This window comes from Balaenoptera ricei, chromosome 14 (assembly GCF_028023285.1).
Source record: "Balaenoptera ricei isolate mBalRic1 chromosome 14, mBalRic1.hap2, whole genome shotgun sequence".
Classification (NCBI taxonomy): Eukaryota; Metazoa; Chordata; class Mammalia; order Artiodactyla; family Balaenopteridae; genus Balaenoptera; species Balaenoptera ricei.
The window spans coordinates 15,325,965-15,351,192 of NC_082652.1; the positions used below are offsets into that span (position 1 = coordinate 15,325,965).

General features: G+C 52.2%; 1 protein-coding gene across 4 annotated transcripts in view; it reads right to left on the reverse strand.

The window, feature by feature from the left end:
- RASAL1 (RAS protein activator like 1) overlaps positions 1-25,228 on the reverse strand; it is a 32,077-nt gene that overhangs the window by 3,429 nt on the left and 3,420 nt on the right. For 2 of the 4 annotated variants that reach the window (XR_009497168.1, XM_059893767.1), the window contains exons 2-20: positions 24,016-24,072; positions 21,372-21,485; positions 21,152-21,213; positions 16,692-16,821; positions 14,532-14,613; positions 14,257-14,388; positions 12,382-12,470; positions 12,005-12,122; positions 11,718-11,871; positions 11,275-11,339; positions 10,890-11,002; positions 8,630-8,822; positions 5,582-5,719; positions 4,877-5,021; positions 3,496-3,668; positions 2,217-2,354; positions 1,994-2,129; positions 1,141-1,261; positions 92-168 (exon numbers count right to left, since the gene is read on the reverse strand). Coding sequence is in view for 2 of the 4 variants with exons in the window: in XM_059893767.1 (XP_059749750.1) it covers positions 92-168; positions 1,141-1,261; positions 1,994-2,129; positions 2,217-2,354; positions 3,496-3,668; positions 4,877-5,021; positions 5,582-5,719; positions 8,630-8,822; positions 10,890-11,002; positions 11,275-11,339; positions 11,718-11,871; positions 12,005-12,122; positions 12,382-12,470; positions 14,257-14,388; positions 14,532-14,613; positions 16,692-16,821; positions 21,152-21,213; positions 21,372-21,485; positions 24,016-24,072 (2,237 nt within the window). In the remaining 2 variants the exon portion in view is untranslated. Of the gene's footprint in view, positions 1-90; positions 169-995; positions 1,262-1,993; positions 2,130-2,216; positions 2,355-3,495; positions 3,669-4,876; positions 5,022-5,581; positions 5,720-8,629; positions 8,823-10,889; positions 11,003-11,274; positions 11,340-11,717; positions 11,872-12,004; positions 12,123-12,381; positions 12,471-14,256; positions 14,389-14,531; positions 14,614-16,691; positions 16,822-21,151; positions 21,214-21,371; positions 21,542-24,015; positions 24,074-25,228 lie in introns of those variants that run through there. The other 2 variants (XR_009497169.1, XM_059893768.1) reach the window with 2 other exon arrangements.

A 25,228-nucleotide genomic window follows, 5' to 3' on the forward strand; every position in this document is an offset into this window, starting at 1 on the left:
AAGAGGAGAGTGGGAGGGGAGGAGAGGGTGGGGTGCCTAGCAAGTTGTGGGAGGTATCAGAGAGGGCAAAGGGACCTCCTTATCCCCTTACCTTCCGTGGCACTGGAGCCCTTCTCTGTGTCTGCCTCGGGAGTCGTAACCAGGTTGGAATCCTCCAGGAATTTCATCCTGAAAGTTAAGAGGGAGAAAACCAAGCTGGTTCCTGAGTCCCAATGCTGCTCTCAAACCCAGAGATTCTGCTGGTTGAAGGAGACATTACAGGTTCCCACTAAACCATCATCATCATCACAGCAAACATTTATAGCATGTCAGATCCTATTCTAAGCCCTTCACATGTATAATCTCATTTAATTAGCACAAAACACATGTAGGTACTTACTATTAGCTCCATTATACAGATGATCACTGAGACACAGAGAAGTAATGTAACTTACCTAAGGTCACACAGCATAATAATAATTGTTACCCTTTATTGAAAGCTAATTATGTGGCCAGGCACCTACAAAGTGCTTTACCTGTATTAGCTCATTTGTTCCTTAGGACAACCCCATGAGGTATGTACAGTTGGTACCCTTATTTTCCAGATGAGGAAACTGAGGTAGAGAAGGTAAGCAACTCGCCCAAGATCACACAGCCAGTGAGTAGCCAGTCCAGGATTTGAACCCAGGCAAGCCAGCTTCAGAACCCACACTATGAGTTGGAACAAATCTCCGTCACTGAATGACAGTGATCCTGAGGCCAGCCAGCAAGGTGGAGGGACACATCCAAGCTCTGTGCCCTGTGTCTCTGGAGTCCTGGGTATCAAAAGATCCCAAGATCCATGGGACTTCCCTGGCGGTCCAGTGGTTAAGATTCTGTGCTTCCAATGCAGTGGGTGCGGGTTCGATCCCTGGTCGGGGAACTAAGACCCCACATGCTGCGCAGCATGACGAAAAAGTAAAAATTAAAAAAAAAAAAAAATCCCAAGATCCAGTTCCACGTTAGGGTCCACCCACCTGAGGATGCCTCCCTGGAACCTGGGCCCCCGGAAGCTCATCAGATGCACATGGAAAGAAAGAACATGTGGACATGGGGAGGGCACAGTGGGTAGCTGCCCCAGCTGGTCATAGTGAAGTGGGTTGGGTGGTGGGGAGGACCCACCTGAGCCGGTCCCGCCCTAGAAGCAACTGCCGATACACCATTTGGGTCTCAGCATCGGGATCCAGCGGGTCACTCCAGTCGCCCAGGGTGACGGCTGAGTGCGTGCGGCTGCAACCGGCAGCTGAGGGGGACACGGCATCATCATTAACTTCCCATTCCCCTTTCAGAAGCCCCATGGCCAAGCCCTGCCCCTTCTGCCTCTAAAATCACCCTTCAAACCTACTACTTCCCTCAAGCCCCGCTGCCTCAACCTTCGCCCAGAAGAGCCACAGTCTCACTTCTCTCCATCCCCCTCCCATATTCTAGGCTCCAGCCACAGACTTTTCTCAATCCTTCAGCCCACGTTTGCTCTGCCTGAAACACTCTTCCTTCCTCCAACTTCACTACTTAACTCTTATCCTTCTCAGGTCACATTTAAGCAGCAGCTACTCCAGGAAGCCCTCCTTGCTGTCCTACCCTGGGGCTGGGTCAGAGGCGTTCTCTGGAGTCTCAAAAGCCACACCTTGGCACTTGTAACACTGTATTACAATGGTCTGGTTATTCCCTTGTTTTCCTTGAGAGCAAGCCTGATGTCTGTGTACCACTAGACGCCTGGCGTTTAGTGGGCGCTTAAAAGATATCTGTGTGCCAGGCAGTGTTCTAATCGCTTTGCATATGTCAACTTATTTACTCCTCACAGCAATCCTACAAGGCGGACACTATTATCAACCCCATTTCACACTTGCGGAGACTTTAAAGCAAGAGAGAGGTTAAGGAACTTGCCCAAGGTTGCAGCGCCAACCCAGGCGGAGGTGGGACACTCTCTGATTGACAGGTGTGGAGGGCGGGGCCTGATTCCGCCCCGCCCCCTCACCTGAGCGTTCGGCCTGGAGGCAGCAGGTCCAGTGCGCGCTGCGGAACGCACCGGGGTGGCAGGCGGCCAGCTTGTCCGGATTGGGGGCGCTGGCCTTGCGCAGGGCCGATAGCCACTGGTTGAGCTCGTTCACGTTCTTCAGGGAGTTGGTGGGGGGCGGTCAGAGGTGGGGTGGGACCCAAGGGGCTCCCTCCGCTCCTCCCTCATATTCGCGGCGCCTCACCTTGCACTGGAGGTAGGTGGTGTGCAGCGCTCCCGCGCCGTCCTGCGTCACCACCTGCATCACGTGCGGCAGCTGGAAGGCGCCCTCGTCCACGCGCTCCACGGCGCGGATGTGCGACACCGGGATGGAGGAGCGCGTCTGTGAGAGAGGACTGTCGCTGCCGGGCGGGCCGGGGGCTGGGGCTGGGGTGGCTGTGCCCAGGGACAGCTTTCCTGTGGGTGTGTGCCCTGGCGTGGGGACATTCACCCCGTGCATCTGAGCTATGTGCGTGTCCACTTGGCAGTTCCATGAGTCCTGCAGTCCTGGCCCATCACCCTCTAAGTGACAACGTCTCTGGACATCAGCTTCCACCATCTTCATCCTCCTCCTCCTCCTCCTCATCGCAACCCCTGACACAGCACTTGAGATGTAGTTTAAGCACGATACATTTCTCAACTTATTTCATCATTACAACAAATTTCTGAGGCTGGGTCTATTATTCCTCCCAATTTATAGATGAGGAAACTGAGGCACAAGAGGATTAAAGGACCCTCCTGAGGTCACTCAGCTGGTGGAGCCAGAATTGGAACCCAGGGAGTTGAACTCTAGAATCTACACTCTGCTGATAAAGTAGAAAGAATAAGTTGTGGGCACCCTCTCCAGTGTTAGCTATTATGATCTGTAGATGTGCAGACACAGAAATGGGTAGATCCAGTGTGTGTCTCAGTTTGTGCTAGACTTGAATGGCAGCCCCATGAGAGCAGGGAGTTTATGTCTTGTTTACTGTGGTATCTCCAGTGACTAGAACACTGCGTGGTACATAGTAGGTGCTCGAATAAATGCTTGATGGATGAATGAATGAGTGAACAAATGCCTGGATGTGAGTGCCCGTCCAGCCGGGCATGTACCTCTGGGTGAACAGATCCAATTTTCTGTGAGTCTCTATGGTATGTGGGCAGAGACCTGGGTGGGCACGTCTGAGTGGGGTTAAGCAGTGTCCATGCCCTGTGCGTGTCCACATCTGGGAGGATACGTCCCAGCCACCATAGGTGTGCGTGCTGAAGAATGTTTGATGCTATGTGGAGGTGTTTGCCTGTCCGTGTCCTGTGCCCACACTGACCCAAAGATAGGAGCAGAGCCTGGCCTCAGACTTGCTGGACTTGCTAAGCTGCTAAGCTGCCACGGGGCCTTGGGCAGTCCTTGTCCCCTCCTGGACCTCAGTATCTCCCTGGGTACAAAGAGGCAGCTCTATGAGGGAGGCCACTCCTGGAAAACCCTCCACAGCGGGCTGGAGCCCCACCTGCCACTCAGGATTCCTGGAGTAGGAGAGCATCTCCCCGCTGAGCCGGAAGTAGCGCTTCTTGAACGCAAAGCGTGTGGCCAGGCCGGAGGGCTCTTCCTTGCGCTTGAGCAGGTAGCCTTCTCGAACGGTCACCGAGGGCGGGACCAGGGCCCTGGCTGGGCCCCCAGGCTCTGGGAAATGGGGAGGGGGGACTGTGAACCCTTCCCACCCAGGCTCAACCTGCCGAGGGCCTCATGGAGGAGCGTGATTCTTGGCTCCCCTAGAGGCAGGAGGATGGAGAAGATGACTTTGGACTCCACTTTCTCCATAGGGAAGGGGGGGGTGGGGCTGGCAGGGAGTGGGGGACCCAAAGTCGGCCTTGGCGATCCCTTTCCAACTTGAGGGATGTGCAGGCAGCCAGCAGGGGGAACCACGCCTTATGGAGTCAGTCCAGGGAGTGCCCTGGATCTAGCCACCCTTAGGGGGTCCAGACACAGGCCCTCCCCAGCACACAGGGACTCACCAGGCCACCACCAGGCCTCCACATTTCAACAGGTTGCTCCTTTGTGACTTGGACCCAACTGTCTCATGACCCGGGCCCCACACTGTGATATAGACTCACCCCCAACTCCTCTGCTTAAAACTGTCCCGTAGTTCCATTTCACTCCAGGTGAAAGCCAAAATCCTTCCAGCGACCCCACATGATCTGCCCCTCCCCACCTCTCTTTCACTCCCTCTCATTCATTCTTCTTCACTGGCCCCTTCACTGTCACTCTCTGTCCCCACCTCAGGGCCTTTGCACATGCTGTGCCCAGCCTGGAACACTTCCCCAGGATCCTCATGGCTTGCTCTCTGTCCTGTTTCAGGTCTTTATTCTAATATCACCCTAGTGAGGCCATTCCTGGCCACCCTCTCTAAAAGAATGACCTGCCACCCCCAGCCCAATATTCCCTTCCCTCTTTTATTTTTTCTCCTAAGCACTTATCACTCCGTAAACACATGTGATTTGGTAATTAATCTTGTTTACAGCTTGTTGTCTCCACTAGAATAAAACTTCCACGAGAGCAGAAGTTTCTTCTGTCTCGTCCACTGCTGTTTCCCCAGCACCTGGAACAGTGTCTATTACAAAGTAGGCACTTAATAGATATTTGTCAATTGCATGAGTACCATGCCACGATTCCCGCTCACATCTCCACACGGGCTGGAATGGTCTGGAGGGCCTGAGTCTGTTCGTCTGTGGGACCTAGCATGGTATGTGCCAGGAAATGTTAGTTGACTGACTAGCTGACCCACAGGTCCACGGTCTCAGTGCTAGGGGTGGGGGAGGGGTGGTAGAGGGGCAGGTCCCGAGGGTCCAGTGGAAAGACAAGCTGGCTGTGGCAGGGCCACAGGAACTCACCCTCCTTCCCATCCACATCCACCAGCTGGTCCAAGAAGTCTCTCACACGCGAAATACTCTGCAGCAGGAAGGGGTGTAGGGGTGCCATCCACAGCTCCTTGCCCTGGCCCAGCTGCTGGCCCAGGTTTCCAATGCTCTGCACAGCCTTGAGCAAAGAAGCAGGGGATGCCAGGGCCAAGGTCACTGCAGTGAGGAAGGCCCTCTGTAGACCCAGAACAGAGCCCCAGAGTCCTGGCTCCCAAATCAGTGCTCAACAAAAGGAGAAAACTCCTAGCAGCACCTGCTTTAGACGATATCTGTCCCTCTCTGTGCACAGATATGTATCCCCAGTGCTTTTATTTTGTCCCCTCCTGAACCCAGATAACCCCATTCAGGACTGCTTGATCCCATCGTGCATACTCGAGCCCATCAGAACCTCAGAATGTGACCCCTTTGCAAAGGATGGTCTGATTCATACTAAGGCATAAATGACTGCTAGCCTGCTTCCCGCTTTCCCCCTGGAAGGGTAGGGGTTTTGTTCCAAAGAGGGAATTAGAAAGAGAAATGAATGCTTTCACATTCAGGATGGAAAGCTAATGGTGCCATTTCAAACTGAGGTTTCTCTGGGTCTCATTTGGGTCTTCCACGGGTCTGGCCTCCGCTCTGTTCCTCCCATGCTTCTCACTGGCTAAGGGCACCCAAGATGGGGGGCTCCACTGCCGGCACCTTGGCAAGCAGCAGCAGGGAACGGCTGGTCTGGGGATCTGCGTGCTGGTCCCGGAGGTCAAACAGCTTCGGGGTGAGGATGGCAGGAGCGAAGAATCGCAGGAAGAGAAAGCCACTTATGGCCAGGTTCTTCACATCCTGCGGAGAGGAGCAGCAGGTGAGAGGGGTCCCTCAAATCCACTTCCCAGCTGGGGAAACTGAGGCAGCAAGGACTAAAGATTGGTGGTACAAGGGGAAGTAGAATGGGAGACAGGTCAGGAGGCCATCCTGGTCTGCCGAAGAGGCTTTTCCTCTCTGGGCCTCAGTTTCCCCACCTGGAAAATGGAGTAATAATACCAATCCTGCACGATCAGACTTAGCCAAACATCCTCAGAGTCTGCTTTGTGCCAAGCACTGTGCTAAGGGCACAGCCCTATGAAAGAGGCATCATCATTATTCCCATTTTACAGCTGAGGAACCAGAGGCTCAGAGATGTCAAGTGACTTGCCCAAGGTCACACAGCTGCTGAGTAGAAGAGGCAGGATTCAAACCCAGATCTACAATTTCTGATAATGAATAGCAACGGGCCAAATACTTCTCCATACATTTGCTTATTTAATATTCACCCTAGGAGGTGCTGTATCTCCATTTTTGAGAGGAAGCAACTGAGACCCAGAGAGGGAAGGTCACTTGCCCAAGGCCACACAGCTATAAGTGGCAGAGCCAGGATTTGAACCCAGGCAGGATTTGAACTCTGCTCTTCACCACACTCTCCTGCATTTAACACTAGCTACTGAGTGTCAAAAACTAAGCCTGAACTGTCACATTTACTCCTAAAGCAATCCCATGGGGGTAGATGCTATTATCTCTGTTTTCCAGATGAAGAAACCAAGGCTCAGTAGTGAACCCAGTTCAGCTGGCTCCCTTGCACATCCCCCAGCCCCAGCCTCTGCCCCCTACAAACTGTAAAGTATGGCGCCCCTCTGTGTGAGACCCAGGCCTGGTCCACCTGCATGCACATAAGGCTGGTTCCCCCAGCTCCAGCAGAGGGGACCTGGGGAGAAGGCGTCTCTCTATCCTGGGTGCTGGCTCCCCCCAGGTGGCTCCCCACCTACCCCTCACACTCACCAAGCTATATTTAGCCCGAGAATGTGCTGCAGTGTTTATTTAGGGGCTGTATTCACACATAAGACAATACCCTCTCTGGGTGTGTGCCAACTTCCCCGGGGGCACCTCTGCGTTGACAGTGAGCCCTGCCAGGAGCTGGGCACCTGGAGCTGCCCAGAGGTGAGGGTGGAGGTCCCACTCATCGGGAACCCTGAACCGCCCCCAAGGCTGCCCCCCCAGCCCGCCATGTTCCAGGGTAATTTTAGCCTTTGACATCAGCTCATTAACTGCCTCCTTTCTTGAGAAGGAGGAACAAGTGTCAGAGCGGCAAAGAAAGGGGCTCCCTTGGGTTCCCGCGACCCCATCCATCCTCGTGGGCCTGAGGAAGTCTCTGCTCCCTGCCCGTGGCCTCTGCCTACCGTGGAGGCTGAGAACTGGGGGACACTTGGGTGTCATTGATCTTGGCTCCTCCCACAAGGGCCAGGCTGTCTGGGGCACTGGCCTCCCGCTTCCCTCCCTTCCCCCCTGCCTTGGCTGTGTCCCACTTAGCACCTCCACTGGCAACCCAGGCAAGAGCCCTGCAGCTGGGGGGTAGATCACCCATGTCCCAGTTTGGAGGCCCAGAGCTCACTCCTCAGGCGGGGATGAGGGAAGAAGGAACAGATTCCCACTGCGTGTCTGGAGGCCTAGCCTTGAGTCCACGACTCTTGGCCAAGGTGCCTCACCTCTCTGGGCCTCAGTTTCCCCATCTGTAAGTGGGGAGAGGTGTGGCATAAATCGGGACCTCTTAACCCAGGCTCTAGGGGTTGGGCCATTACATCTCCAACATTTAGTGGGTCCTAGATCTTTCTGCAAAGCGAACCCCAGTCTGCATTTCTATTATGTCAGAGCTGTGTAAGACCTAGCCTCACTCGATGTCATTTGTAAGCAAGGACCGTGACGACCACCTCGGAAGGCATGCTGAGCATTAAACCTGGGGGTCTCAAACTGGTAACCCACAGGCCAGTCCAGCTGCAAACGTGTAATGATTGGCTCAAAGTATTATTGTCGTGTTATTGTTGTTAGGTAAATTAGTGCCAACATTTAAAAACTAAGATTCCACACATAAAAGCCAGACTGTCGGATTAAAAAACAAAAAAACAAAAAACCTCTGAAGATCTGGCAATACTGGGTCCCCATTCCTACGTGGCAATAATTGATTGTCTGGATCTGCCCCTTTAAGACAAGCTGTGGGAGCTCCAGTTTGCCACAGTCCCTACCACTCCCTACTGCACGACACCTTGACTGCTCTGTTCATTTACCTCACCTGCCTGAACCCTACAGTACCTGGAGTTCAACTTTTGTATCAGTATTAGAAAAGCACTAGCATGTGCAGGGATTTATTTTTAGACTTTATTTTAGGTGTCTGCTACTGAGTACTCTGTGCCAGCCATCTCTGTCTCTCTGTCTCTCTGTCTGTCTCTCTCTCTCTAATAGCTGGAATTTAAGAAGCACTTGCTTTGCACCAGACTGTATTATTTGTTGGTTATGAGCACAGATTCAGGAGTCTGCCTGGGTGGGTGTCTATCCCATCACTACCCCCTCCTAGCTGTGTAACTTAACCTCTCTGGGCCTCAGTTTCTTCCTCTGTAAAATGGAATAATACTGGCACCCGCCTCGTAGGATGGAAGTGAAGACTAGACGAGGTAATAAATATGTAAAACAAGGTCTGACTCCTAGAAAGGGCTACATATAGTGTTAACTGCTATTATTATCATCATCACGATCATCATCATCATCACCCCTGGGTCCCAGATCCTATCAGAACACTGTCCCCACTTCTGCCAAGACACACAGCACTTCAGTGTGGGCAGCCCAGGTTTTGTCCCGCCCCTGCCCTTCCTCTCCCTGTGACCCTGAACAAGCTACTGCCCCTCCCCAGCCTCAGTCTCCCCGTCTGCCCAATGGGAGTGCCTGGCCCACCTCGTGCTCTGCCTGGGGAAAGCGCTCCTCCACGCAATGGCGCAGCTGCTTGAAGGTGAGGCGGATGGCGGGCGGGCAGCGCCCCACGGAGCCCACAATGGCATCCATGATGGGCCCCAGGTAGCCCGTCAGCAGCCCCAGGCTGACCTCCCGCACGTGCTCCTCGGACGGCGCACCCTTGAAGGAGATTCTCCTGGGGGAGCAAGTGGAGGGCTCCGCCTCAGAGCCTGGCATCTGCCTGCTCAGAACCCTCCCACTGAGCTCAGAGAGCACCCACCTTCCCATCCCATCTCCATGGCCTCCCCTCCTACCATTCCACTGCAGCTGCTTAAACACACGGAGCTTATTTCTGTCTTGGAGCCTTTGTACCTGCTGATCCCCCTGCTGGGAATCACCTCCTCAAAGAGGCCATCCCTCCCCCACTGCTCATCATCACGGACCCTTGTTCAGTGCATTTTCAGTGTGGACCTGCCAGACACACACTCCCGCCCCAGGGCCTTTGCACTTGCTGTTCCCCTTGCCTGGAACACTCTTCCAGCAGATCTGTGCACGACTCCCTCCCTCAACTCCTCCAAGTCTTTGATTCCATGTCCCCTTCTCTGGGAGGCTGTCCCTGTGACCACCCTACGGAATATCGCAAGCCCCTCCCCTGCTCCTGGCTCTTCCCAGGACCCTCCCTCACTTTATCTCCCTCCATTCCACTGATCGCCTGCAATAACCTTCTTCTTTAGTTTATTATCTGTCTCCCCCGAGAAGAGGGATTTGTGTCCATTTGCTCCCTGCTACGAACTCAGCATTCAGCCCAGTGCCTGGCACATAGTAGGTGCTTAACAATTGTTTCGTTGAATGGACGATGGAATAGCAGTTTTCTATCTGCAATGATCTTGTTCCCTTCCTTCCTGTCCCCATGCAGGTTTAGGGTCTGTCTTGCCTACCCTCAGATTGTGAATTCCATGGAAGCCAGGCTGGGGGTTCTCAGCCCCACTGTGCCCTGGACCCAACAAGCTAAGCCCTGAACTAATTGTCTCTGGCATTGAATCATTTAATCCTAGTGGCAACCCAATGTTAGATTAAGTAGGCTGATTGTTCCCATTTAACAGATGAGGAAACTTAGGCTCAGAGAGTTCCCCTTGCAAATAGGTGGCAGAACAGAGATTATAACTCAAGACTGCCAGTTCCAGAGTCTGTCTGCAACTCTTCCCTGCCCAGGTTCCTGGATGCTCCTGCTCCCTGCGGGTGCCCACTGACTCCCACTATTCTTGCCAAGTGTGCTGGGAAAAGCCCTGGCCTAGGGGTTTGACAGATGGACTCTGCCCTCCTGCTCAGGGCCTGGATTCAAATCCCCACTTTGCAACTTCCCAACTGTGCAACCTTAGGCAGGTGACCTCCCCTCTCTGAGCCTCAGTTTCCTCATCTGTAAAAAGGGATCCTAATACCTGCCTCCGGGGTAGTCAGAAGGTGTGGGCAGCACTTGCTGGGCAAGGCCCAAAGTGAAGGAAAGACCCTCTCCTGCCTCCACCATGGTCCCCAATGGACTGCCCAGCAACCGGCTCGGATGGCTTGGCAGGAACAAGCCCGCCCACCCTGGCTGGAGGAGGAAAGTCCTGGAAAGAAAGGAGGAGCCCATGGGCTTCCCTGGCGGTCCAGTGGTTAAGACTCTGCGCTTCCACTGCAGGGGGTGCGGGTTCGATCCCTGGTCAGGGAACTAAGATCCCGTATGCTGCACGGCGCGGCCAAAACAAAAAAAGAAAGGAGGAGCCCAGGTAGGCATGAACTGACTCCCCCGACCCCGTCACTGCCCTGCTCCCTAACCCCATGTCATCAAGCGCTGCAGGATGCCACCTCTGCTCACAGACCCACGCAGGGCCCTCCCCCAAGGGCCTCAGCCACCACCACCACGATCACAGAAATAACTAGTCCTTATGGAGTATTAGTTAATGCTGGGCTTTGTGCGCATAACTCAGTTAATTCTCATGACAATCCATCAGGTAGATATTCACGGGGGTTTAAGTAACTTGCCCAGCAGGTGTGGCAGAGCTGGGATTTGGACCCAGGGAGCTCATGTCTCAGAGTCCTGCCCATAACCACTGCACCGTCTAAGGGGCTGGGCGCTTGCAGGGGAGGCTTTGAGGTAGAATGCGGGGCTCCTGAGCAGTCGTGCTGGAGGGAGGGGTGGGGGGCAGTCGGCAGAGACCCGGCCTGACAAGGCTGCAGGCAGACAAGGGGGCCGTGGAGGGTTCACCCCTCAGGCTCGGCTCACCTGGTGCGGCCCAGGTCCATCTTGCACGGGTCCAGCTCCATGTACTTCCTCTCCTCGAAGACGCGGTTAATCAGCGGCCTCAGGACCTCGTGCAGGTAGGGCATGCCCACGAGCTGGGGGCAGGGGGGCACCACACGGGGCGGGGCTGAGGGCGAGGCCAGGGTGTGCCCGTGAGCGAGGGGCAGGGGGACCACGCAGGGAGAGGTTCAGAGCGAGGCGGGGGCCTGCCCAAGGGCTGGGGTCGGGGTGCAACTCAGGGCTAGGCCAGCCACCAGCCACCAGCACCCCAGCTCCGCCACCAAGTGCCACCTGAGGCTGGCCACGCTCTGCGGTCCGGGTAAAGCACTGGGAAGGGAGTTCCCTTGAGGAAGCTTCACCTACTCACCTTCAGAAACTGTTCCATTGACTTGGATGCCAGGGAGTTAGAACGGAAGAGGGTGTTGGGGTCAGCTGGGAGGACAGAGGGAAATGTTTGCTGGGATTTGGGGGGCTGAATCCACCTCACCCCACCCACCCAAGGTGGGGGGTCATGATTCTTCCAGCCTCAGGAATTGAGGAGATTTGCAACATCAACTCCGTTCACAGTACAAAGGCCCAGAGTGGTTAAGTGAGCTGCCTAAGGTCACACAGCTCATGAGTAGCAAAACCAGGGCCTGAACCCAGGACCATGCTGCCAGCTGACTGGGAGTGCACAGCCTGTGCCACCTCCGACACATACAGACACAGCAGCCCCTGCCTTCTGCCTGAGGCCCCCCCATTTCTCTCCCAGAGATGCGCTGCAGACTCATCCTTGGGGAGTGATGCCTGAGGGTCATGCAGGCAACTCACTGGTCCGTGCCACCTCACGCCGGGTGAGATAGTCCAGAAAGGGCCCAGCCAGGCCCTGGCCAAGAAAGAGCTTCACCAGCTTGGTGGCAAGCTCCTGGCGGCAGTCCCCCGAGGTCAGCTCCTCCAGGACAGCCAGGGGGCTGGCAGCATCTTCCTGCACAAGGACAGGAGGCAGGAGAGGTGGCCTGGGGCCCTGGGACCCCAAAGCAGAAAAGCCCAGCTAGACATTCCTGAAGCAAGGGGAGGCCATGATCCAGATCCCTGCCCACCCGCAGTGAAGCACCCACCTCTGCCGGCCGCAGCACAGACTCCATGAGCAACTCCCTGAGTGGCTGGTAGTACTGGGAGGGCAGGACGCGGTCCTCGGTCAGGCGTACCTTCAGCCGCAGGGCACCCAGGCTTCCCCTGGCCAGGGCCAGATCACAGGTGAAGGAACGTAAGTATGTATGGGCCAGCGCGGTGAGCCAAGGTAGGCAGGTGTGAGTACAGGTAAAGAGCATAGATATTTGTAAAACAAGACAGGTGTGGACAGGTGTGGGCAGGTGTGGCCAGTATAAACAGGTGTGAACAGATATCGGCCAGTAGAAATACTGTAATAATACAAGCTGAAGGTGGTACCCAACATGGTTCCAGCCCAGCCTCCTCCCTCTGCACCCACGTTTACCCAGAATCCTCCTCCGCTCTGGGAAAGGGCAGGAGGTGGAACCAGCCATTGGGGGGGTTCTGCTGTAGGACCTGCGGGGGGAACTCCACCTGTGGGGGGGACACACAGACCCTCAGCAGAGCTCTGCCCCACCCAGCCTTGGAAGAAGAGGTCGGGCTGCCCACCCAAGGAGGGGCGGCAAAGCCCGCCAAGGGCTACCTCCTCCTCCCATACCGTATCCTGAGGGCCTCCAGGGGACACTTAATTTACAGTTGAGGAAACTGAGGTTCAGAGAAGTGGAGTGACTTGCCCAAGGTCACAAAGCTGCTAGAGACAGCATGTCTGGACTGAGTGTATTTTCAGCTCTGTTTAGGGACAAAACTTGCATCTATCAAAAGGCATAAAGGGAATTCCCTGGCGGTCCAGTGGTGTGGCCAAAAGTAAATAAATAAATAAATAATAAAGACAGTCCAGAAGGCCCGCAAGCCCCACCTCCCTCTCTTTTTAAATTACAACTTTACAGAGATATAATTCACATCCCATACAATTCACTGATTTAAAGCGTATAATTCAGTGGTTTTTAGTATATTCACAGGGTTGTGTGACCATCACCACTAATTTCAGTCCATTTTCTATCAGTTCCCCCACCAAAAAAAACCCTATACCCATTAGCAATCACTCCCCATCCCCCAGCCCCTGGCAACGACTAATCTACTTTACATCTTTACAGATTTGCTCGTATTAGACATCTCATATAAATTAAATCATATAAGATGTGGGAGGTTTTGGGCTGACTTCTTTCACTTAGCATTGTGTTTTCAAAGTTCATCCACGTTGTAGCATGTGTCAGTACTTTGTTCCTTTTCATGGCTGAATAATATTCCATTGTGTGGATATACTACATTTTGTTTATTCGTTCATCTGTTGATAGACATTTGGGCTGTTTCTACTTTTGGCTATTATGAACGATGCTGCTATGAACATTAATGTAACCTTTTTGGTGTGGTTATAAGTTTTCATTTCTCTTTGGTACACACCTAGGAGTAGAACTGCTGGGTCATGTGGTAACTCTATCTTTAATCATTTGAGGAACTGCCAGACCGTTTTCCAAAGCCGCTGCACCATTTTACAGTCCCACCAGGAGTGCATAACCAAGTCTTCCTCTTATTTGCTCTAACCTTGCCTCCTTTTAAAAACTGTCAGCCTTTGGAGTTCCCTGGTGGCCTAGTGGTTAGGATTTAGTGTTTTCACTGCCGCGGCCCAGGTTCAACCCCTGATTACGCAGTGCGGCCAAAAAACCCCAAAAACTGTCAGGCCTGAGTATACATCCACTACTACTGAGAGGCAAGAAAAATCACACGCACTTTAGAGATGGGGAGACTGAGGTTCCAAGAGAAAGACCTTGAGCCCAGTGCTTCCAGGAGTAAGAGTTAGACTTAGATTCTGGAATCAGAGAGACCTGAACTCAAATCTTGACTCTGCCATTTCTTAATCATATGACCTTGGGAAAGCCACTTAATCTCTCTGAACCTTCGTTTTCCCATCTGTAAAATGGGGACAACAATGGTCCTAGCCTCTTAACAGTGGCCATCAGGGTTACATAAATGAGGCGATGCTGGAGAAGCACTTAGCACAGGGCTAGCACACAGTCATCCTGGGTACTCTCATCCCAGAATAAGAATCTGGGCCCACCCTGTGACCTTGGACAGGTTCCTGCACCAGTGGAACAATGGCACTCCATCACCCAGGCCTGGCCAGGGGACCTGATGAGGCAGCCTTCACATCTACCCTTCCAAGCAAGCCCGAAGATGCCCAGCCCATCTCCCCCTTCCCCCTCGGAGGCAGTGGGAAGCCATGGAGGGTGTCAGGGGAGGGGGGTGTTGGGGGGGTGCTCACCATGCCCAAGAAGTCATTCTTGCCAACCATGTCCCAGTCCCAGAGCTCCACCCGCAGCGGGGATGGGGAACCTGGCATCTCCCGCAGCTCCAGCACCTCATCCCAGTGTGGGAAGCGAGTCTTCTTGATGGTCTGGGAGAGGAGGGAGTGAGAGAGAGAGCTAATGGGACCACTGTCCCCATTTTACAGATGGTAAAACTGAGGTTCAGAGAGGTTAAGTGGCTTTCCCAAGGTCACCTGATGCCCCACTCTCCCGGCTCCGCTACACCACTTACCGAAGTCTCCAAGCTCTGGCTGCCCCAAAACACACGTGCAAATGGGTCAGATGTGCCGGAGATGTCTCGGGGGGCCAGGTCCCTGGGGACAGATGAAGTAAGGGGTGGGGGGGTCACAGGACCCTTGAGGACCAAGACCCAAGCTGGACCTTGGAAAGCGGGTTCAGGGTAGACCATTCAAATGCTGCTGGTTTCCAAGGCAACAAACTACCCCACTGTAGGGATCCAGCGAGGAGCATCCCTCACCAGGCCCATCCAAACCCAGTGTCCTCCTATTGACTAATGCTACCCTACGAGGACACGCTACTATGTCCCTATTTTCTAGGGAAGGAAACTGAGGCACGGAAAGGTCAAGTTGAACATCACAAAGCAGCAGGTGAAGGTGCAGTGAGGAGGGGGAAGGGAGCCTCAGTTTCCCTGGAGCCCCTGGATGGGAGACCAGATGCCAGATGCCAGGGTTCAAAGCCTGACTCTCCCATTCACTGGCTGGGTGACACTGGGAAAATTCACTTCACCTCCCTGAGCCTCAGTTTCTTCATCTGGAAAATCGGAGTAATAACAGACCAACCTCACAGGGCCAAGGGTTAAATGTGACAATATGTGTAAAGGGCTCAGCATAGCAGCCGGCAGGTGGTAAGTGCTCAGCTCACTCATTCACTCAACAAACACTCATGCCCACACCGTGCCTAGGACAAAGAAAAGGCGTGAAGCAGGGACCCCCTGCCTCTGGTTGCCATGACAACCCAAAGGCTCACCCCAGTCAGCCTCCCCCCCCCCTCCTTCCCAAGGTCCCCCAAATCCAGGGACATTCCCCCACACACACACCCAGGGGCTGCTTGTTTCCTCCCGCTGCTCCTCTCCCACCCCTGCTCAGCACCCAAAGCCTTCTTTGGTTTCCTAGGAGCCAGCCTAGTTGCTAAGCGACTGCAATCAGTCCCTCTCCTGCTTGCAAGGATCCTGCACAGCTTTGTGGCTGGGGAGGAGGCCATGGGCACAGAGCAGATGAGGGGTCCCTGCCCCATACGGAGTCCTTTTGTTTGTCCTATGCCTGCCTGCTACTCCATCCAGACTCCAGGGAGCCCCAGCTGGGGACAGAAATCTGGAGGTCGTAGGAGAGGCACAGAGAGGGCAAGAAAGGGCTTTAAGGTCACAGAGCAAACTAGAAATAGAGATCCAGCCCAACCTGGGCGAGGATTGGCCTAAAAGTAAGGGTCGAGGGAGTAAGGTGTTGAAAAAAAATTCAGAAAACAAGATAGGAGATGGGAGGGAAAAGAGGAGTGGAAGTATTTAAGGAAGAAGAGTGATGGGGGAGCTGAGAAACAGAGAGGAGGGATAAATAGGCAAGAAGGAAGATGAATATCCCAGGAGCTGGTGCCCCTGGAGGTTCATCTGTGGGTTTTACTGGTCCTGCATCCGTCTTCTTTCTTATGTTTCTTTGGGACAGGACCTACCCCTCCCTCTCTCCCAGCCCACATGACTTATGTGGGTTGATCCCTCCTTCCACTGCAGGAATGGGCTTGGAACTCAGGCCTGACCAATCACAGTCAGTGTAATTGGTTTAGTGATAGGCATGTACCCCAGACTGGGTCAATAACAATTAGTCCCAGGATATTGGTTGGAAATGGTGAAAGACAGAAGTTCTTTTTCCATTGGAGCTGCCAAGTTGATACGATGCCAGTCTGGGGCTTCTGGGGTCATCTTTGCCCCTACCTGGGGAGAGACTGTCTGAGGATGAAGTTAATACAAAAGACATCCAAGGAATCTATGTCTATAGATTCCTGATGTCACTGTTTGAGCACCTGGATCCAGCCATGCCTGAAGCTACATGTCATTCATACAAGCCAATCTGCTTAAACCAGTATGAACTGGCTGTCTATCACTTACAATTTGATTGATACACCTCCACACTCATCTGTCTGGTCATCCTGAGTATCTGGCCTTTGGTTGCTGGTCACTGGGGCCCCAACAAAGATTTTGCTTGTGCTTTAACCCAAGAAATTTGCAACCTGGTGAGCTTGAACCGTTTGCCTGCCAGGGATCCTGGTTGAGAGCCCAGAAGTGTGACAGGAGAGAGGTGGTCTCAAGGCAGCTGGGAGGACCCAGTGGATTTCTGCTCATTCTCAGACCATCCCCCCATCCAATCCCCCGTCATGACCATACCTGGCCTGGAGCACGTGACAGCGAAGACAACGGCCCCTCACATCCTCCAGCATCTGCACGGCCAGGCAGATCTCACCCTGCACCTCTGCATCAGGGTCCACATGGCTCAGGTTGATCCAGCTATCAATTCCTGGAGGGCGCAGGCACTAACATTCATTAAGCACCTACCGTGGTCTAGACATTGCATTAACTTAAAAATTCAATTAACATTAAAAAGGTATTGAGTCTTGGACCTCTCATGTTAGCCTTCTGTTCTAGGTACTGTAATTATCCCTACTTCCAGATGAGGAAAATGAGGCACAGTGAGGAAAGAGCTTTGCCCATGATCCCACAGCTAGTAAACAGCAGAGCTAGGATTTAAACACGGGCAGTATAGTTCTAGGGCCAATGCCCCTAACCATGTACTATCACACTCTTCATCCTAGTATATAAAGCCCTGCATCATTTAGTCCCAATATACTCTCCCCTCAAAAAAAACCTTGGACACTCCTATCTCTGAGCCTTCATTCAGGCTCTCTGCTTCAATCAATCAAGTCAATCTTAGTCTCAGTCTTAACCTCTCCCTCTCTCCTTCTCCCTCTCTGTCTCTCATTTCTCTCAACACTTTAGAGATATTGTTCCACTGACTTCCAGCTTTGATTGTAGTTATTGGGAAGTCATTTCAGCCTAATAATTGATCTTGTGTGAATGGTCTATCTTTTCCAAGTTTAAGGACTATGTCTTTGATGTTTGCTGCAGTTTCCCCACAATGTGTCTAGGTAAGGATTTTTTTTTTTTTTTATCCTGCTTAGTACAGGTTGTGCTTCTTCTACTTATGGACTCATGCCCTTCCTTGAGTTTTGGAAAATTCCAGGTCGTCAATTTTTTTTATCATTTCCTCTCCCCAGCTTTTTCTATTTTCTGCTTCTAGGACTCCAATTAAACGAATGTTAGACCTTCTCAGTTATTTTCTATGCCTTGAACTTCTCTTTTATACTTTCCTTCTCATTTCTCTGGGCTAAGGTTTAAATAATTTCTTTCTGAATGAACGATCTGCTGTTGAACTCAGCCACTTAGTTTTCAATGTCAACAATTGTACTTTTTCTCTCTAAAAGTTTGATTTGGTTCTTTTCCAAGTCAGTCTATTTTTTTAATGTATTGCTTTAATTTATCTTGGTTATTGCTGGCCCTTTCTGGTGATTAGTTTATTTATTGAATTTTTTTAATTTCTATAATCATAAATACAAAATCTAAAGTCTTTATGGGTCTAAATCTGATGGCCATTGTTTCTGCTGACTCTCGCTCATGGTGGCATGGCACACTTCCTTGAGTGTGTAGTGTTCTTTGATTGTGAAGTCATGCTTGTTGGAGCTCACTCTGTGGGAAATTCAACATGAAGATGCTTCTCCCTGGAGAGCAGTGGTGGTTGCTTATTCTGGAACCTTTTAAGGGTCTCAATCTAATGGGGAATTCTCAGATTCAGTAATACCTGCCTTCCCCCTAGCCTAAGATTTAGTCTGTTTGCTGACTGTGAATTTGATATTGACATTTACTTTCAGGGAAATCCTTCCCTACTCCCTTGCTTGTTGCTCACCGCTCCCTGTTAGGTTTTAGCTCACGATTTGCAGGAGGCGGGGGGAGGAACACTGAGGGCTTTTTCCTTCTTTACATCCTTCCAACAATGTATTAGGAATTGCGTCTAATTCAGGATCTCACTGTTATGTGGCAGGAGGGCCCTTCTGATGATCTAGTTCCCTCATGCTGCTGGAAGTGTAAGTTGCATCTCACCTCTCTAGCTCCATTGCTACCCCCAAGTCCAGGATGCCATCAGTTTTTCTCACTTGATTATTGCAACAGATACCTAATTGATCTCCCACATCTACTTCTGTCCCACTGTGATCCAATATCTACACGGCAGCACAGAAACCTTCTGAAAATGTATCTAATCTCTTCTGTCAGTGCATCCTCTGATATTATGGCTCCAATCTCTTCACTGTCTTACTCAGGGACCATCGATGACTCCCTAGTGTCTCCAGAAGAAAGTCCAGACTCTGGCCTCCTCCCCAATCAACCCCCATCAAGTATTCCATCTGGCCTGGCTTACACCTGACCTTAGAAGAGAATCTATGGAGATGTGCCTTAGCATCTTTGCCAAAGCACCTTTAAGAACCAACACATTCCCCTTCCTCCAGGAAGCCTTCCTTGACCACACTAGCCCTCACTGCCCTCTATCATGCCAGTGATGCCTCACATACCTCCACCCCCATATTGCGGTCGTTGTAAAAAATAAAAGGCACCCACAGACACATGACAGTTTCGTTTTTTTCTTCCTCCCTGTTCTGGGTAAATGTGTTTTATTTTTCTATCTGTCCATAAGTTCCTTGAAGTTAAGCCTTATATGTCATTAATTTAATTCCACTCCCTTGGGTGGATGTTTGAGGCACACTGGGGACAGCTCAGTGGACAGGTTAAGAACACAGACTTAGGAGGCAGGCACAGCCTGGTGTCAATTCCCACCTCTGCAACTTCTAAGAGGGACAAGTCACCCCACCTCTCCGAGCCTCACTTCCCATCAGCTGTGAATTTGAGATCATTCTGGTGCACACTTCATTTGGTGTTGTGAGGACTAAATATAAAGTACTTAGCATTGTGCCTGGCACATAATAAGCCCTCATTAAATAGGAGTGATGATTATGATGATTGGCACATAGGCTGTCAACTAACGCTCACTCATGAAAAAATATATTATTATATTATTCAGTAAATGGCGTCAAGACAAGTAGTAGTCATCTAGACAAAAAGTAGTAAAGTTTAATCCCTACCCCATACTTTGTATCTGCGTAAGTTCCAAATATATGAAAGACTTAACTGCAAAAAAAAAAAAAAAAAAATGGGAACAAATTGTTGCTTGAAAGAATCATGTTAAAAAAAATTGTCTTAATCGTAGGGTTGAGAAGGCCTTTTTAGGTATCACAGAAAATCAAGAGCCAAAAAAAAATTTCTGACTACAGAAAAAGAAACAAATTTTCTTCTGGAAAAAATTGTAAGCAAAGTCAAAATATAAGCCACAAAGGGAGAAAAACATTTTGCAGCTAATATGACAAAGTTCATTTTCCTCACATGTAAAGGGCACCTACAAATCAGTAAGAAAAGGCAACAACCCAGTGGGTGAAAAATACACATACAATGTGAATAGACAATAGACAAAAAAGGAAATAAAGTGACTCTTGAATATATAAAAAGGTCTTCAATCTCACTCACAGAGAAATGCAAAATAACCCACACTAAGAGGCAATTTTTTTTACCTATCCGATACAAGATCCAAAAGTTTGGTATTTGTTGGCAAGGGTACAGGATGGGTTAAACTGTTAACTCCTCCAGGGAGGGTAACTTAATTACTATAATAACTATCAAATGTGCTAATGTGGGTACTCTTTGATCCAGCAAATCCACCTCTAGGAATTTATCAAGCTGATTGATGTAACTTGCATATATGTGTGCAGTCACGTTTGTACAAGGCTAGTCATTGCAGCATTGTTTGAACTAGGAAAAGACTGTCAAGAACCAAAGTGTTCATCAAGAGGGAACAAGCCAAATAAATGATGGCACATCCACACAATGGAGTGCCATGAAGTCATACAAAGATCAAAGAATGAGGAAGCTCTGGGGACACCAATATGGAAAGATCTCCAAGGTACATGGTGAAGTGAAAAGACAGGGTACAGAACCAATGAGTTTAATGGGCTACCATTCCTATAAGCAGAGAACAAAAACATATATAGTATAGTGTTAAGATCACAGACTCTGGAACTAGACAACTTGGTTCAAATCCCAGCTGTCCCACTTAATAACTTTGTGATCTTGGGCAAGTTATTTAACCCCCTGTGCCTCAGTTTGTTCACCTATAGAGTGGGCATAACAAGAGTACCTATCTCTTAGGGTTATTACGATAATTAAGTGAATTGATACGTGTAAAGCACTTAGAAAGTGTTCAGCATACAGTAAGCACTATATAAGTGTTTGCTGCTATTACTATTGTTACTTGCTTGCATATGTTTAAAATGTCCCTAGAAGGACATACAAGAAACTGACAACACTGGGGATGAGAATGGAGTAGCTGGGGGGGACTTCCCCGGCAGTCCAGTGGTTAAGACTCCCCGCTTCCACTGCAGGGGGCGCGGGCTGGATCCCTGGTTGGGGAACTAAGATCCCACATGCCGTGCAGTGCGGCCAAAAAAAAAAAGAATGGAGTAGCTGGGATAAGAGGGACAGTTTCACTGCTAATTGTACCTTTTGAATATTGACCTATGTAAATAAGCTAACTGCTCAATAAACGAACTAAATTAAAATGAAAAACAAAAGCAACAACCAAAATAATTTTCCCCTGAAGGCTCTGTGCTGCCCCGTGCTGCTGGCTATGCCTTTACAACTGCCACCCCCTCTGCCCTCTGCCCGGCTGGGGGCCAGTGCCCCTCACCCACCTCGGGGGTCAGCTGCAATGGCCTCCCTGCTCAGTGAGATCTTGCCTATGATGTCGTCGTGCCTGCAGAAAGGCAGGCAGATGAGGGTCCAACTTAGGGACCCCTGCCCCGCCCGTGGAGAGGTGGAGGCAAGGCGTCAACGGCTGGGTGGGTGGGTACTGTGTATCGGGGTGTCCCGCCTTCCCTCAGACGCCCAGGCTTGGGTCCCCAGCACACACACCCCACGGTATCCTCGTCCAGCACATAGAAGGCCAGCTGGTGGAAATCCAGGGGCAGGTGCACTGTGTACTCCTCCCCCCAGAAGGGGCTCAGGCTTCGCCAGATGGTGGCTGTCCTGCAAAAGGGGACACGGGGGGCTGGGGGCCTTTGGGCCACACAGGCAGCAGGTACCTGGGGACACAAACACACACACACAGGGATCCAGACACATACACACCCAGAGCTACTCAAATACACTCAAATACAGCTACACACACACACACTCATACACTCAAGAATCCAGGCATGGAGACACACACAAATACACACACAAACCCTGACCCTCACACACCCAGGGACCTCAACACACACACACACACACACACACACACACACACACACACACACACCCCGCACACTCCCATGGGGATACACACTGAAACAGAGATATTCACAGATATACCAAGGAAGCCAGAGACACAAAGAGACACATTCACACATATGCAGATATACATATGCATCCTCAAAAATTTCTAGAAACACACATCTGTGTGTTTCTACATATAGACACGTGCAGACACACAGAGAGAAAACAGAAACGTTCACACAGAGACACAGACAAAAGAAATGCCCAAACATGGAGACACACATAGACCCACAGACACACACTCACATACATAGGGTGATACGCAGCAGAGATACACACACAGGATCACACTGACACACAGCAACTGTGTGTCAGGTACTGTCACACAGTAACTGACAAGACACACAATTCCATCCATCCATTCATTCATTCACTCCATAAACACTCACCCTGACCTATGTGCCAAGTCTTGGGGGCTCTGGGGAATCAGAGGAAGAGGTGCCGAGGTCCCCACCCCCACAGAGCCTCGCTCAGCAGACTGCTGCTCCCTCCTGAGCCCTTGTGACACAGTGAGAGAAGTTCTGTGATTGGTTAGCTCAGTGGCGCCCACTGGCGTGAGGATAGGAGGGGTCAGGAAAGGCTTCCTGCAGGAGCTAGTCAGGCAAAGCGGGGAAAAAGGATGAGAACAAGTATTCCACATGGCTGGAAGAGCACGTGCAAAGGCCCTGCGGCAGGAATGGTGACTTTGAGGAACAAGAAGATGGTGGTTGGGAGGCAGGGAAGTGTGAGGGGCCAGGAGACCATGAAGTCAGCAGGGGCCAGAGCACTCAGTAAGCAAGGGGAACCCCAGGAGGGTCAGGGACCAAGACAAACCCAGAAACAGACACACATACATCTTCACCCCAACACCCCTGCAGATGCACTTCCCTTTACGCAATGGGGAAAAAAGAACCTACTTTGCCCGGTGAAGACACACCAAAATTTACGGTTGCAAAATTTGGTCTGCACACCTGCCACTGCCTTCCTCCTTCCTTCCACACACTCTTCCCCAACAAAGAATATGAACATGGACACACACACACACACACACACACACACACACACACACACAGCCCAGGGCCCCACCATCAGACAGACTCTTCTTTCCAAACAGTCTCTTCCCGCTACCCTGACCTCTTCCCGGCTGGAAGTCCCCTCAGGCTCCCCAGTCCCCGAGCTGAGAGGCTCCTCAGAGCCCAGAGGGGGTGACAGCCTGGGGTCACACGGAAAATCAGTCTGTGGGTTTGGGGGTGGTGTCACAGAATGTGATAAGGGGCAGCACAAGCACAGAGAGAATGATGGGATGGGGGGTGGTTGGCTGGTGTGCTGCAGGCTACCCTCCCCCACACGGGCTCCCTGCCCCCAGCTCCCGGCCCATCTGGACCAGAACTGGTGCCAGGAGGATCCTGAATCCTGCTGTCTCCATAGGAACCGAGGCCTCAGCCGCCGGCCCACCCACACCCTTCAGGCCTGCGGGGGCTGAGAGCTGCCCTTCAGCCTGCAGGGCTGGCAACCAAGCCCAGCCCAGCACAGCCCAGCCCGATGTCTCCCCGGCCCGAGACTCGCTCACACACACCAAACATCTTCACGTCCTCACATGTGTTCACAGTGGCGCCTGTGTACCCAAATAAGCAGGCATTGGTGCGCACATGCGTGTACACGGCAGCCCACGTGTGCACACACACGTATCCCCCCCCCAGGCTGGTACACAACGTGAACCTCTGAGCCTGCACACCCCCAGGGACACGCACCAGTGGTTGCAGGCATTCACACCAGCCCTCCGACACCCCGACACACACTCACAAGCAGGCCCAGCCGGGCGCACATGCACGCCCACACAGACACACACACGCACACACACGTACACACCCAGGTGCGCGCAGCACCCAGCAGGCCCGGAACCAGCTAGCCCAGCCAAGCGTGAGATGCCCGTCCCCGGGGAGGCCACTGCGGAAGGTACAATCTGGCCGCCACTGAGTCAGCCCCAGGACGCCAGCAGGGGCATCATCGGGACAAGGGGGAAGGGGGAAGATGTCGGCCAGTTGGTGGGACCAGATGGAGAGGGGAGCCGGCGCCCCCTCTGTCTGGGCCCATGGCCAGGGCACAAAGCACCCACCATCAGGCCTGCGAGTCCCCCGCTTGGGGTAAATGTTGCCCTCCCCCAGGTCCTCTTTTCAGCGTGAATTCTTGTGCCTGGACTCCCCAGATCAAGACGGAGCCCCGTCCCCCAGCCCTGCTCCCTTTGCCCTCCCCTCCTCACCTGGCCACCACTTCGTCGTCCACTTTCACTATGCAGTAGGGGTCACTGCTCCCAGACCTGCGGAAGGAGGAGGTTTGGGGAGCGGGCTTGAGAGAGCAGCCCTGGGTGGGGATCCCAATCTGCCTTCATTTTATAGATGGGGGCAACTAAGGCCCAGAGAGGGGAGGGGATTTGCCCAGGGTCACACAGCAAGTTCAGTGGAGGCAGACCTCTGGGGACCAGCAGACAATGTCATGGTTGCCCAGCCCACCCACTGCGGACCTCCTTGAATGGGCCCTGGGCTTCCACCCAAAGAAACAGAACATTGAGACATGAAGCCAGAAAATTTGGAGTCCCGGCCCCAGGAAGCCCGAAGCGGTGGTTCAGAGCACACGCTCTGCTGGGGCGTCATCCCTGGCCTCGAGGTAACTAACTGTGGAACCCTGGCAAGTCCCCTTCTCTCTGTGGGCCTCAGTTTCTCTGCTCTGTAAGTTGGGTGTAATATTTTCACATACCCCCTAGGGCGGTTGGAGGAGCTGAAGAAGCTAATGCGTGGTGTGATGCATCCTGGCCGACCCCAGAGCTTTCCCCACAGGTGCCTGAATGCCACCCTCAGGGTAAGCATTGCCCTCTCCATTGGGAGTTCCCTGGGAGGGGACTCCCCACTGCTCAACCTTCAGCGGGGATGGACCTCAGCAGCCGCTCTCACTGCAGGCACAGACCAGGGCACCCAGACCTCAAAACTCAACCAGTAGGAGAAATGGGCTGCATCCCCTTGAGTAGCCATGAGCCATAGGCCAACCAAAGCCAGTTCCATCCCCGCTTCATAATAAGAGTTACTAGTCCATCCCAAGCTATCGATCAGGGGCCCTCATCTCTTTCCCCCACCCCCGCCCCCGTCCCATTGCACAGGCTTCCTTTGTCTTCCACTAAGCTCAGTCCAGCCTCAGGGCCTTTGCACTTGCTGTTCCACCTAACTAAGACACCCGCTCTGTTCCTGATCTTGTCATGGCTGGCTCCATCCTATTATTCAAACCTCAGCCCAAAAGTTACCGCCTCAGAGAGGTGGTCCTTGATCACCACCATCCTCCAACAGTAGACAGTGTAAAATTGATCTCTGATCCCTCTGAGCATGTGAAATCATCTTGCTCCATTTCTCTCTGTTTAGTGTCTGTCTCCATGGCTCCCTGCAACTTCAGAAATCTGATTTCCTTGGGGGAGGAGCTTTATCTCC